Source organism: Malurus melanocephalus, unplaced genomic scaffold (genome assembly GCF_030028575.1).
Source record: "Malurus melanocephalus ecotype Western Australia unplaced genomic scaffold, MMel_1.1 scaffold_1073, whole genome shotgun sequence".
Taxonomy (NCBI): Eukaryota; Metazoa; Chordata; class Aves; order Passeriformes; family Maluridae; genus Malurus; species Malurus melanocephalus.
Window position 1 is genome coordinate 30,697 of NW_026624305.1, and position 12,780 is coordinate 43,476.

General features: G+C 62.2%; 1 protein-coding gene across 1 annotated transcript; it reads left to right on the plus strand.

Moving 5' to 3' along the window:
• The first annotated feature begins 2,961 nt into the window (after window positions 1–2,961).
• NPTX1 (neuronal pentraxin 1) lies at window positions 2,962–6,671 on the plus strand. Its single transcript, XM_057386841.1, has 5 exons — window positions 2,962–3,426; window positions 3,641–3,848; window positions 4,297–4,541; window positions 4,625–4,804; window positions 4,915–6,671. The coding sequence occupies exons 1-5, from the start codon at window positions 2,983–2,985 to the stop codon at window positions 5,134–5,136; spliced, it is 1,299 nt and encodes a 432-aa protein (XP_057242824.1). The 5' UTR covers window positions 2,962–2,982; the 3' UTR covers window positions 5,137–6,671.
• The last annotated feature ends 6,109 nt before the right edge of the window (window positions 6,672–12,780 follow it).

The following is a 12,780-nucleotide window of genomic DNA, read 5'->3' on the forward strand; positions in this document are numbered from 1 at the left end:
CCATTACAGCCACACAGCTCCTAAATCTACAGAAGCAATAACAGATCCTACTGCATGATTCAGTGATTCTGGGAAAGCTGAAAAGCTGAAATCTTGATCATATTTTCTGGTCCTTTCTTTGCATTAGGAGCCACGGGGGTTATTTTGCTTATCTCTTGTAGCGCAGCTTTGTTGTTTTTTTTTCCCATCCAGGCATTTCCTGGTCTCCATCACCATAGTATCCGAGTGTTTGTTTTATTGCATTTGTCACCTTGGTCTCATCTCCGCATAATGTGCTACGGATGACAAAAGATTGTGAGGGAAATGGGTTCAGTGACACGCTCGGCTCTGTCAGYGCCGTGCAGATGTGAGCAGGAGTGGGACTGGGCTCCGCTGCCTCTCGCACTGGTTCGCACTGGTGCAATTCTATTGCCTGCAGTAACATTATTTTTGGGTTGTGTTCCCGCCTGTGGCAGAAGGATTAGACCTGCAGTCTTTCCATCTCTCCCTTTTGCCAAAAAGCCCCGAACCAAAGGAGCACAGAAGGGAGATTGGTCTGCCCAGTAAATCCCATGGGGTCTGTCCCCTCCTTATCCCCTCTCTGCCCCATTCCTGTCGCGCTGGAACCCAGCTCAGCACAGAGAGCCAGCACCAAGGACAGTAACCAGGGCGATAAAGAGGGAAGAGCCCACTGGAAATGCAGAATTTCCCCCAAATTTCCTGCAGAAAGCACACACCCCACAGGTGAGCAGCACCAGGGGTGGCTCTGAACCACCAGCAGTGACACCCAGGCTCCAAATGACACCCACATCTCCTCAGTGCCCACGAGCACTGGCTCGGGTTGGGTGAGACAGGAACAAAAGCACCACAGGATGCCCATGAGGGTGCCCAGAGGTGCTGRGAGCCCTGGCACAGCTCCTGACCTCGCAGCCACTCTTGTCCCAGCACTGCTCTGAGTTACCTGGGCTGGCATAAACGGGCAGCAGAACATCAGAGGGTTTGCCAGCCTGGCACCTTCCTCCTGCTGGCACCCTGAGCCCCTGAAATGCTGCTTTAACTGTTCAGAGCACAGCTGGATGGGGAAAGAGCCTCCCAAAGGCAGCTCCAGGAGCAAACACTCCACACCACATCAACGTGTCACAAACCTGCYGGGGCTGGAGAAAAACCTGCAGCAGGAAAGGCATGAAAGCAGCCACAGGTACCAGCGACAGGAGCTCAGGGCTCCTCAGGCTCCTCAGGCCAGCTTCAGGCACATCAGAGGGGGAAGGACCATGGAGGGGTCGTGTTTTATCTCTGGCAGATCCATGGACAAAAAGCCTTTGTATTTTACTGACCCACTTCACTAATCAAAATTAATTACTTCATATTTCACAGGATAACTTAGCATTATGTAAATACTCCAGCCATATGGGCTGCTGCAGCTCTGAGCCGAGCTGAGGGGGCCACACTCCCCTTTTACCCCAGCAGGATGCTCTCCAGACCAKGGATGTCCTGTCACAACACAACAGAAGGGGACAAGGACAAAGCCAACAGGCAGGAGAGGCTCAGGGAGCCAGGACAGACTCACTCGTGCTCAGGTGTACTGGCGAAGGGCAGGATGTGGGGAACAAGGGCAGGGGACACTGCTCACTTGCTGCTGATGGAGAATGGGCCTTGGCTGAAGTGCTGAAAATGATAAAAGCGACAATTCCAATGGCTGTGAGCTATTCCCACCAAGGACAGTCCCAGATATTACCTGAGAGGTTTTTTCCCTGATTATTAAGGAAGAAGCAGCGCAGCAACTGTTCCCCTGCACCCACAGAGGAGCTGGGCACTGTCACCAGCGGGAGCTGCTCTGGGGACACGCAGTGACGGGGCCTGTCCGTGCTCCAGCTCCTGCCCCGGGGCCACAGCCCCACAGCCCAGCCGTGCCCTCCCCACCGAGCCCCGGGTGCCTGCGGGGCCCCTGCTCCACGGGGCACCGACCCACGGGGCTGAGCCGGGCACTGCTCCCGGACCGCACCGCCAGGACACCGGCACGGACAGCGGGCACCCACCGGACACCCACCGGGCATCCACGGGACATACACGGGACAGCCATGGGACACACATGGGGCACCCACGGGACATCCACGGGACACACACGGGCACACACGGGCACACACGGGCACACACGGGCACACACTGACACACACTGACACACACGGGCACACACTGACACACACACGGCACACACACGCTCACACACACGCTCACACACACGGGCATACACACGGGGCACACACGGGGCACACACACGCTCACACACACACACACACGGCACACACACACAAACACGCTCACACACACGCTCACACACAGGCTCACACACACACACACACGCTCACACACACACACACGCTCACACACACGTTCACACACACGGCACACACACGCTCGCACACACGCTCACACACGTTCACACACACGGCACACACACGCTCGCACACACGCTCACACACGTTCACACACACGGGCACACACACGCTCACACACACGCTCACACACACGCTCACACACACACGCTCACACACACGCTCACACACACGCTCACACACACACGCTCACACACACACACACACGGGCACACACGGGCACACACGGGCTCACACACGCTCACACACACGCTCACACACACGGCACACACACGCTCACACACACGGGCACACACACGTTCACACACACGCTCACACACACGGCACACACACGCTCACACACACGGGCACACACACGTTCACACACACGGCACACACACGGCACACACACGCTCACACACACACACGCTCACACACGCTCGCACACACGCTCACTCCATCCCCATCCCCACCGCACTCTCCCGGTGCCGCCGCTCCCACGCGGGGCCCCCCCGCCGCAGGCCGGGATTCCGCGCTCCGTGACGCCCGCACGGCCCCGCCCGAGCGCGATAAAAGCGGCGGCGCCGCAGCGGAGCCGAGCCGGCCCGGAGGAGCGGAGCCGAGCGGAGCCATGGCCGCGGGGCCGCCCGGCAGCCGCCTCCTCCTGCCGCTGCTGCTGCTGCTGCTGCTGCTGCTGGGGCCGGCGCTCGGCCAGGGCTTGGGGCAGACGCGCTTCATCTGCACCTCGGTGCCGCTGGACGGGGATGTGTGCGCCGCCTCCGCGCTGGGCACCGGCTCGGCCGAGGAGCTCAAGGGCACCGTGCTGCAGCTGCGGGAGACGGTGCTGCAGCAGAAGGAGACCATCATGAACCAGAAGGAGACGATCCGCGAGCTCACGGCCAAGCTGGGCCGCTGCGAGAGCCAGAGCGTGCTGGAGCCGTCCGGCGAGGGGAAGGGAAGGAAGGGCTTCTCCAAGAACACCATGGGCGACCTGTCGCGGCCGGCCGCCGCCGAGACCCTCAGCCAGCTCGGGCAGACGCTGCAGTCGCTGAAAACCCGGCTGGAGAACCTGGAGGTACGCGAGGAGAGCCGGGGAGCCGCACCGCCGGGCACCGGGAGACGCGGGGAACCGGGGCACCCGCGGAACCGAGCAGGGCGAGCGCGGAGCCGGGCGCCGGGGGAGCCGGGCAGCCGGACATCGGACACCGGGAGATCCGCGGGGCTGGGCACCGGGAGCCGGGAGCCGGTGCCCCGCGGTAACAGCCCGCTCCTCTGCTCGCCCCTTGCAGCAGTTCAGCAGGATGAACTCCTCCAGCCAGACCAACAACCTGAAGGACATCCTGCAGAACAAGATCGATGACCTGGAGAAGCAGGTGCTGTCGCGGGTGAACAGCCTGGAGGAGGGCAAGCTCAACCCCCGCAACGAGTCCGAGGAGCGCGGCAAGATCGAGAGCACGCTCACCTCGCTGCACCAGCGCATCAGCGACCTGGAGAAAGGTACCGGGCGCTGCCCACCCCCGCCCGCGGGACCCCCGGGACCCCCGGGACCCTCCGCTGGGGAGCGGGCGCTGCCGGACGGTGCGGAGCCGCTGCCGCGGGCGGATCTGCCGAGCCCGTCCCGTTGCCCACCCCGGGAGCGGTCCCTGTCCCCGAGCTCTGCTTTCCCCCGCGGCAGGGGRTTGCGAGTGGCCGATCTTTAAGGTCCCTCCCGACCCAAAACCCTCTTTATTCGGTGATCCCAGAGGCCGCCGGTGCCCGCGGGCTCCGCAGCCGAGGATGCTCCGGGCGCTGCCCGCCCCGGGGATTAGGGAGCCGTGCGGTGCCGGAGGGATTTGCTCCTCGCTGCCATCTCAAGGCCCGTTACATAACGGGTGGGGAGGGGGGGAACCCCCAAAGGGACGGAAAGGGGGCCCGGCAGGAGCCCACCGCCCCTGCACTCCCACAGGCCAGAAGGACAACCGGCCCCCGGACAGGTTCCAGCTCACCTTCCCCCTGCGCACCAACTACATGTACGCCAAGGTGAAGAAGAGCCTGCCCGAGATGTACGCCTTCAGCATCTGCATGTGGATCAAATCCAGCGCCTCCCCGGGCATGGGCACCCCCTTCTCCTACGCTGTGCCCGGCCAGGCCAACGAGCTGGTGCTCATCGAGTGGGGCAACAACCCCATGGAGATCCTCATCAACGACAAGGTACGGCCCCAGGGCGTGGGGAGGGTGGGGGGCAGCGTGGGGGATGGACCCCCGTGGGCACCACCCTGACCCGCTGCCCGCAGGTGGCAAAGCTGCCCTTTGCCATCAACGACGGCAAGTGGCACCACATCTGTGTCACCTGGACCACGCGGGACGGCGTGTGGGAAGCCTACCAGGACGGCACTCAGACGGGCAACGGCGAGAACCTGGCTCCCTACCACCCCATCAAACCCCAGGGCGTCCTGGTGCTGGGCCAGGAGCAGGTAAGGGCTGGGGGGAGCAGGGTGGGTGTCCCTGCACGGCCCGGGATGGACGGRGGGACGGACGGGGCCACCCGGCTGTGCCACCCCGGTGACTGGCGGCTCCTCCGCAGGACACGCTGGGCGGAGGGTTCGATGCCACGCAGGCTTTCGTGGGGGAGCTGGCCCATTTCAACGTGTGGGACCGCAAGCTGAGCCCGGGGGAGGTGTACGGGCTGGCCACCTGCAGCTCCAAAGCACTCGCCGGCAACGTCATCGCCTGGGCCGAGACCAACATCGACATCTACGGCGGGGCCACCAAGTGGACTTTCGAGGCCTGTCGCCAGCTCAACTAGGGCCACGGACAAGCGAGAGAAACCTCCTCAGCGGGTTCTTTTATTTATTTTTTTTTCCTCCTTTTTTTTTTTTGCGCAAAAAACAACCGAGAACGAAGCCACCCGACTCGTGCCGGGAGCGGGGATGCCCCGGCGTGGGAGCGCCCGCCCCCGGAGCCCCACGACCCTCCGGTTTCTGTCTTGCCAACGTCCTTCAACGCCTGCGTGCCTTGGCCTGGCGCGGCTGCGCCCCCCCTGCCGCCCCCCCGGCCCGGCCCCCGCTTCGCCGCTGAGCTTTCCTCGGGCTCCGGGGCTCCCGTTTGCCCAGCCTGACCCTCCCGGAGCCGGGGGAGGGTCGCAGCAGCCCCGCCGAGCTGTGCTCCAGCCCGGGGCCGAGCCCTCGGTTGCCCCCCCGGGCGAGCCCCTCGCCCCGTTCCCGGCCGGTGCCCCCGAGCAGCAGAGCCATAGCCCCGGGCTGCGGCGGGCCCGGCCCCGCTCCTGCCCTGCCGCACTCAGGTACCCCCGGCCCCGCCGCCCGCAGCCCCCCGAGGCTCCTACGCGCCGTAGCTGGTGACAAAAAGCCTTTACCGTCCCCTCCAGCCCGGCCCCCACTGACAGGTCTGAAGCCTTTCTGCTTTTGATAATACACTCTCTTKTTTCTCTTACTGTAAAGGGAAGTTTATTACCAATAATAATAAAAAAGGGTATTTTTATGAAGATATAAAAAAAATAATATATAGAATTATCAGTGCTCCCTGAGAAAAAAAAAAGTGCTTTGAGATTCTGCGGGATAAAAAGAGATAAAGAAGCGTATTTTGAGATAACAGATGCATTTTGTATGGTTTCCTTTTCTAAACTCCTGGTTTGTACTACAGATTGCAGAAATCACTCCCCAGCCCCCCTCCTGCCCCCCCAGGGCAGCCCTGGGCTGAGGCAGTGGAGGATGAGGCAGAGAATTCACCCGGGGCTCCAGAGCCTCCCGACCAACTCCAAAGATGCGGCAAAGACGGGCGGAGCGGAGCGGAGCCGGGAGCTCCCTCCGGGCYGGGGACAGAGCCTCGGCTGCCCCGGGACCCGGCCCAGGTGGAGCGAGACCCCTGCACGGCTCCTGGTGCGAGAAAAACCCCCAAAACCATCGAGAGTTAATAATTTGAGTTCCTCCCGAGCCCCTGCTCACATCGGCCACCACAGGCACAACCTGCTGAGAACAGCCAGACCATGGCACAGGTTTAACCTCCAGCCCCAGGTGCGTTGGATTTGCCAAAAAAAAACCACGAAAGGGTGTGATGTCAACGCAGTGTACATAGTGTACAGTAGGGGAGAGAATTAATGTATCTTAATTTGTCATTATTTTGCCAACCAAAGCTGTACATTTTTCCTACTCCCGGCTCTGTCTCCTTTGGGATTTGAAGGGGTTTTGACGCCCCGYGCATCCAGCCCGCATCGGCAGTTCTGACAATGCACTGTTTCTACGGATTCTCATGCTTTTTCCATTTTATTGCTGGGATTACATGAATTGTTGACTTTATTTTTACACAATAAAGCGTGAAGAAAGACACCGGGTTCTCTCACATGTGTCTGTTTCCTCAGCAGCCAGGAGCTCCTCTTTTTTTTTCCACAGGAAGGTTTTTTTGCCTACATGAAGCAGGAATTTCTGCACTGTTCCCTTGGAGCTGGCTCAGGCGCTCCCTGAGCCTCTCTGCCAGGCTGTCTCCTTCTCCTCTACCCTCAAGCCACGTCTTTCCCTGCTTTATGTAACACACCACACAAACCCGTGTGTTTTTTTCCCCAGGATAGCGACTGGAAGCTCCCTTTGGGTTCTGCCGGGCTGGTGCAGGGACAGTGGCACACTGGGGGCTGTGCAGGGAATGTTCCCGGTGTGGGCACCACGACAAAGCCCCGCTGTGGGCACCGGCACCGCTCCCTCCCCGCTCCCTCCCCGCTCCCTCGGGGCCGGGCTGGGCTCCAGACGCCGCCGTTCCTGGAAGGCAGCGCTCCCGGGGGAATCTGAGAGCGCTCCCGGGGGAATCTGAGAGCGCCCGGAGGCCACCGCAGTGCCACGGGCACGGGACAGGCTGGCACTATGCCCTCAGTGCTGTCCCCGAGTGCTGCAGCTTCCCCCGTCCCACACCCGGCCCAGGAATTGCCTTCAGCATCAAAAAAAAATCATCGCTTAGTGCTCGTAACCAGCCCAAAGCAATCTCACACAAAAATCTCACACAAAAATCTCACWCAYGATCCCCCTGTGACACCCCATCCCTGCAGCATCCCGGGTGGATCCAGCCTGGGGGCACGGGCAGGACGTGGGGACAGCAGCATCCCCTTCCTTCCTCCGTCAGGGCAGGACACGGTGCCAGCCCTAAGGGACACGGCTGGAGCCCAGCAGAGCCCTCGCTGGTGCCATCAGCTCCCAGGGCTGGCAATGGTCACAGGAAGGGTCACAGCAGTGGCCCCAGTGAGGGGACAGTGATGGCCACGGTGAGGTTGGCTCCTGGGGCTGCTCCAGGATGCCCCAAGCCAGAACCAGGAATCAAGGGATCATGGCAAGGCAAGGGAGATGTTTTGAKCCAGACTGCAGGGCTGGGAACCCGGAGTGTTTTCTCACACCCAAAGGCACAGACAGGAGCAGAGTGACAAGTGCCRGGCACCCTGGGGAGGGGACAGGCATCAGGAACCTTCTGGGGGCAAGAGGAAAGGTGACACAYGACAGCTGAGTGTGACATGGCACCGTTCCATCACTCCCACGGGGTTAGAGAGGCGGCAGGACAGGGTGGGCAGTGATGAGGGGGCACAGCAAGCACTGAAGAGACATTGAGGAGAGATCCCCCTCCCTTTCCTCAAATCCCCCCAGTGCAGAGGGGCTCCGAGCAGCGTCTCTCCAGCCTGACAAAGGCAGCAGCACCACAGAGCCCCCGGAGCAGCTCAGCCCTCGCTGGCAGCTCAGACACCACAGCCCCCCCGCCCCCAAAAAGCAGCTGCTCCAAGGACAGGCTGCTGGGCTCCGTGTCACTGGGAACAGCCTACATCCTCCAAGGGATGCTATTTATACCCAGGGAACGGGCGGCAGCTCCTGCCTCGCTCTCAGCCCCCAGCCCCAAGCAGGGCCCTGGCCCTGGTGCTGCCAGAGCACCCTCGGCCCTCCCYGAGCTGAGGAGAGACCCCAGGAGAGGGGAGGAACCCCCAGCCAGAGGCTGCTTCTGCTCTGCAATCTGAACTGCAGGARCAAAATCACGCTCACAGGCGTTCTGGGGTTTTTCTGGGGATCTGGCAAACGCTGCTGTGGTGGCAGTGGGGCTGTCCCACACCCCAAGGCTGTGGCACAGCCGGGGCAGGGCAGGGGAGGCTCTGGGTGGCACGGGGCTGATGGCACCCACAGGGTGACAATCCCCAGCTCTTCACCCTCCGGGCTCCGCGGGGCTCTGAGGGACCCTTGGACTCCTCTGAGTCCCCAAAATCCCGTGGGTACGGAGCCCTCATGGTGCAGCGAGCTCAGGCAGCGAGAGGAGAGGCAGAGCGGCGCCAGCCAAGGCCATCCCTGTCCCTGCCTGTCCATGTCCCTGTCCGTGTCCCCGTCCCAGCCCGGCACTGCAGCATCTCCAGGCACCACCCGTGTGTCCCACCCGCGGCAGCAGCGCCGGCCCCTGAGGAGGGAAGGCGGATCCTGGGAGAAGAGAGGAGAGGAGAGGTGAGGAGCAGCCCGGAGCATCCATCGCACACCGTCCGGACACCGGGAGCTGCTGCTCGGGGCCGGGAGCCGCTCGGTGGCACCGGCTGTGCCGGAACAGCCAGCCCCGCAGCGCCGGGATCAGGGAGCGCCTTCCCGCCCCGGCGCACTAAATCCAGGAGCTTTTAGAGCAGCAGAGCAGATGGAGATCTTGGGCTGCGTGAGGACAGGCCCCAGGACTCGGGAGATGGCTCAGAAATACCGACGGGGGCGAGGGAGAGTCCTTAAGGGCAGGACACAGCTGGGATTTACAGCTCTGATCCGGCTCCTCTGGAGACTCACATGGCAGGGGAAACGCCTCGCCGGGCACTYCGCATCCATCCCGGCACCTCCTCTGTTCCCCCCGCTCGGGACAGCTCCTCCGAGGGCTGCGAGGGGTGACRGGAGGTGATGGCGAGATGAAAAATWAAATCTGCTGTGTTTTACAGCGTAACACCCCCGAAAAACGGAGACGGCGTGTCCTGAAACGGCCTTTCGCACATCCCCGGCTGCACGGGAGCGCCCGGGGCCGCCTGCGAGCGGAGCTGCCTGCGGCACTGGGACCGCCACCGTCCCACAGCATCATCGGCACGCAGCGCCAGGCACTTAATCAATGCCGTTGTAGGATTAATTAGCAGTGGATGTGTCACGCCTTGCGCCCCGGCTCCCGGAGACCCCGATTAAATATGCATGAGGCGGGGAGCGGGKGGAGAACCCCCGAGCAGAGAGAGGGCTGTGCCGGGGACACCGCGGCGATGTCGGGCACGTGGCTGCAGAAATCCCTCGGTCTGCGCTCCAGAACGGGGGAGCGGTGAAGGGAGAGACATCGCCGTGGCCAGCGCGGAGCCCGGCCGGGGCTGGGGCAGCGTCCTGCGGGCTCCTGGGGGTTCCTGGGGCTCCTGGGGCTCTGCAGCAGCTCCAACAAGAGCTCCCCGAGCAAGGGCAGTGGGGTTAAGCCTGCGCTGGACACTGCTGACGGAGGGTCCTGAGTGCCAAAAGCCACCCGAGGCTCCCCAGAGACACCACGGGGCTCCAAGGCKGGCACGGGGGGAGGAGGAGAGCAAAGAGATGGGCAGCAAACACCGCACCCGGCAGGGCTGGGGGCACATGGCGGTTTGGGGAGGGGAAGGATCGGATGGATCCCTGTGTGACAGGACGGAGGGAGCAGAGCCCCGGAGCTGCCGTGGCCGGAGCACGGGACCGGCCGGGGCACTGCAGGCAGCTGGACACCACCCCGGGCACCGAGTCAAGGCCGACAGACCGTTCCGGTCACAGGCGTGAGTCACTGGCTGTGACAGTGKCCCTCAAATGCCACTCAGGAGCCTTTGCTGGCAGAGCACGGGTTCGTACAGCCCGAGGCGCTGCCCGGGCATCCTGGCCAGCTCAGCCGGGAAGGGGCTTCCTCCAGCCCTTCTTGCCCCCGGGGAAGCCAACCAGACCTGGCCAGGGCCACTYGGAACCGGCAATTCCAGAGCAAACATTGCTTTTCACACCCTGCAGCCTCTCCAAGCCTTCCCCGGGCAGGGCTGACCCCAGGGAGCAGCAGGGGGACCCCATCTCTCCCCCCGAGGGGCTGGGGCTGCTGGGAACACGGGCCTGCCCCTCCTTTTTGCCTTCTCAGAATATTTTCACAGCCTTTTCCCGGGCTCCTCCTCCTCCTGCGATTTTCCCAGCTGCTGCTGTCAAACGTCACCTTGGCAGCTGCTGCCTCCATCCATCCATCCATCCCTGCGCTGATGGATTATGGACGGGCTGGGACCCCAGCGAGGGGCTCTGGGCAGGCCCTGCTCTGCCTGGAGATCCCGTGAGGGACCCCAACCCCATCCCGGGGGCACAGAGGGGAATAACTCATCTCCCAGCACAGGGTCCCCAAAAGCCCCGCTCCGCCTCGGGAGAGCCTGTGGGGGAGCACGGAGCAGAGGAAGACTCTGTCTTCCAAAGCTGATTAAAAATAGATTCAGCATCAAGCTAATGATGCTGATTAATTAGCATTTGTGGGACAGAGTGGGCACAGGAGGGGGCACACGGGGAGCAGTGGGTGCTGCAGCGGGGTCAGAGCCCACTCTGTGCTGCCCCAGCACCCCCAGTTTCTCCCGGGTTCCCTGTTCTGTCCGGGACTGGGGGCACCGGCGCATTTGGGGGGTCCCCGCGCCCCCACTTCCCTCCCTGCCAGCAACAGATGCCCAACTCCACAGCGCTGCTGGAAATGAGGTCAGCGATCGCCTGCAGSAGATCGGAGCGTGGCTCATCCTGCCGCCGGTGGGAGATGCCACCCCCGAGCCGGGGCAGGGCGGGCAGGAGCCACGGAAAGGTCTGGATCAGTTCTGGATCAGCCCCGAAACCCCTCCCGCAGGGATGCAGGGCTGTGAGTCAGCGCCTGTGGAAGCTGGGCAAGGACAGAATCCCCCAAACATCCCCCACACACCCCTGGAATCTGCCCCCCGACACCTGAGGGGTGTAAAACTGCACAGGGACAGCGCGGGGCTGATGGATTCCTTCTGGGAAGCGGAGCAGGACCCGCAGTGCCACASTGACGGTGCCCACTCCCAGCTCACCCCAGCCTTTCCAACCCCCAGTGCCTCTCCCTGCCCAGGGACTGGGGTTTGTGGAGGGGATTCGGCTCAGAAACAGCGCCCGGACAGGCTGGGATGTTGTCCCCAAGGCACTGGGATGTCMCTGGCACCGGGGCCGCAGGTTCTTGCTCGTGCCTGAACCACACCAAATTAATTAGATGCCAGTTTACTGCGAACAAAGAGCGGACAGGTGGCATTTACCTGGCACAGTAATTGATACCCAGCCATTTGTTGCAGTAGCCTCATTACATGCCAGCTGGATTTGCACACYCTCCCAATCCCAGTCATTCCAAAGCAGGTTTGTGCGTTAATCAGAGTGTTTAATCCCGCTTTAATCACGGYGCTGCCCACCAGCACAAAGCCCCCGGGCTGATCACAAACCCTGAACGCTCTCCCGACAATCGCGGGGTGTTTTATCGGGAGGACACCGAGGAGCGCTGGCACAGGAGCAGAGCCGGTTCCTCCYTTCCTTCTCCTCCCCGCAGATCCTCTCTCCATCCCGGGCCTGGCTGATCACCTCCTCCTCCTCCTCCCCAGCGCAATCAGGAGCTGTTCCTTCCCCACAGAAACATCTCCAGTCACAACAGGAGCCGGGAGATGCCGGGCAGAGCCTCCCCCGCCGGCTCGGGGCTCTCTCGGCTGCCCCCAAAAATCACAAAATCCCAAACCCGGATCGCACTGGAGCTCCCGGCAGCAGCAGTGACCAGCTGGGCTCTGCAGGCACAGGCACAACGAGCCAAGAGCCAGTCCAAGAAAAGCAGGRAAAAGCGTGTTCCTAAGGAAACATCCTGCGTGGAGCCCCCGGGGTGGGCACTAACCCAGCAATTCAGCACGGGCTGCTTTCATTGCCGGGTTTGGGGTTTTTAAAGGTGTTTTGGGCTGCCAGGATGGGGACAAGGCAGTGCCAGCGTGTCCCCATGGAAGGACCYGGCTCATGTGGGACCTCACGGAGCACCCATGGGTGGGGCTGGGGGCTGCAGCCCCCTGGAGCAGCCACCCCCTGTCACCCCAACCATCCCTGCTCAGCAGCAATGGCTCCTTGGCCACCAAAATCCCACCCAGGAGGCCAAGAGGGGAAYGGGGCACCCTCCATGTGCCCCCTCTCAGCCCCCCAACAGGACAGATCTGTGCCCCACAGATCTGAAAAGTGCCACCACCCTTGCTTTGGGCAGAGCTCTGCACGAGCTGCTCCATCACCCYGATGACACCGCTCATAATCATCTCATTTGCTATTAATTCGCTTGTCAAGAGAAATTCCACTCATTTGCTTTTAATTAATGGGGCCTTAAAATAAAGCCAGGGGGCTGGTGGGGTTCTGGTGAGAGGATCAGGGAGGATCAACTGACACCAACAACTGGAAGAGAAGTTGGGCTGCAGAACTATTTATAG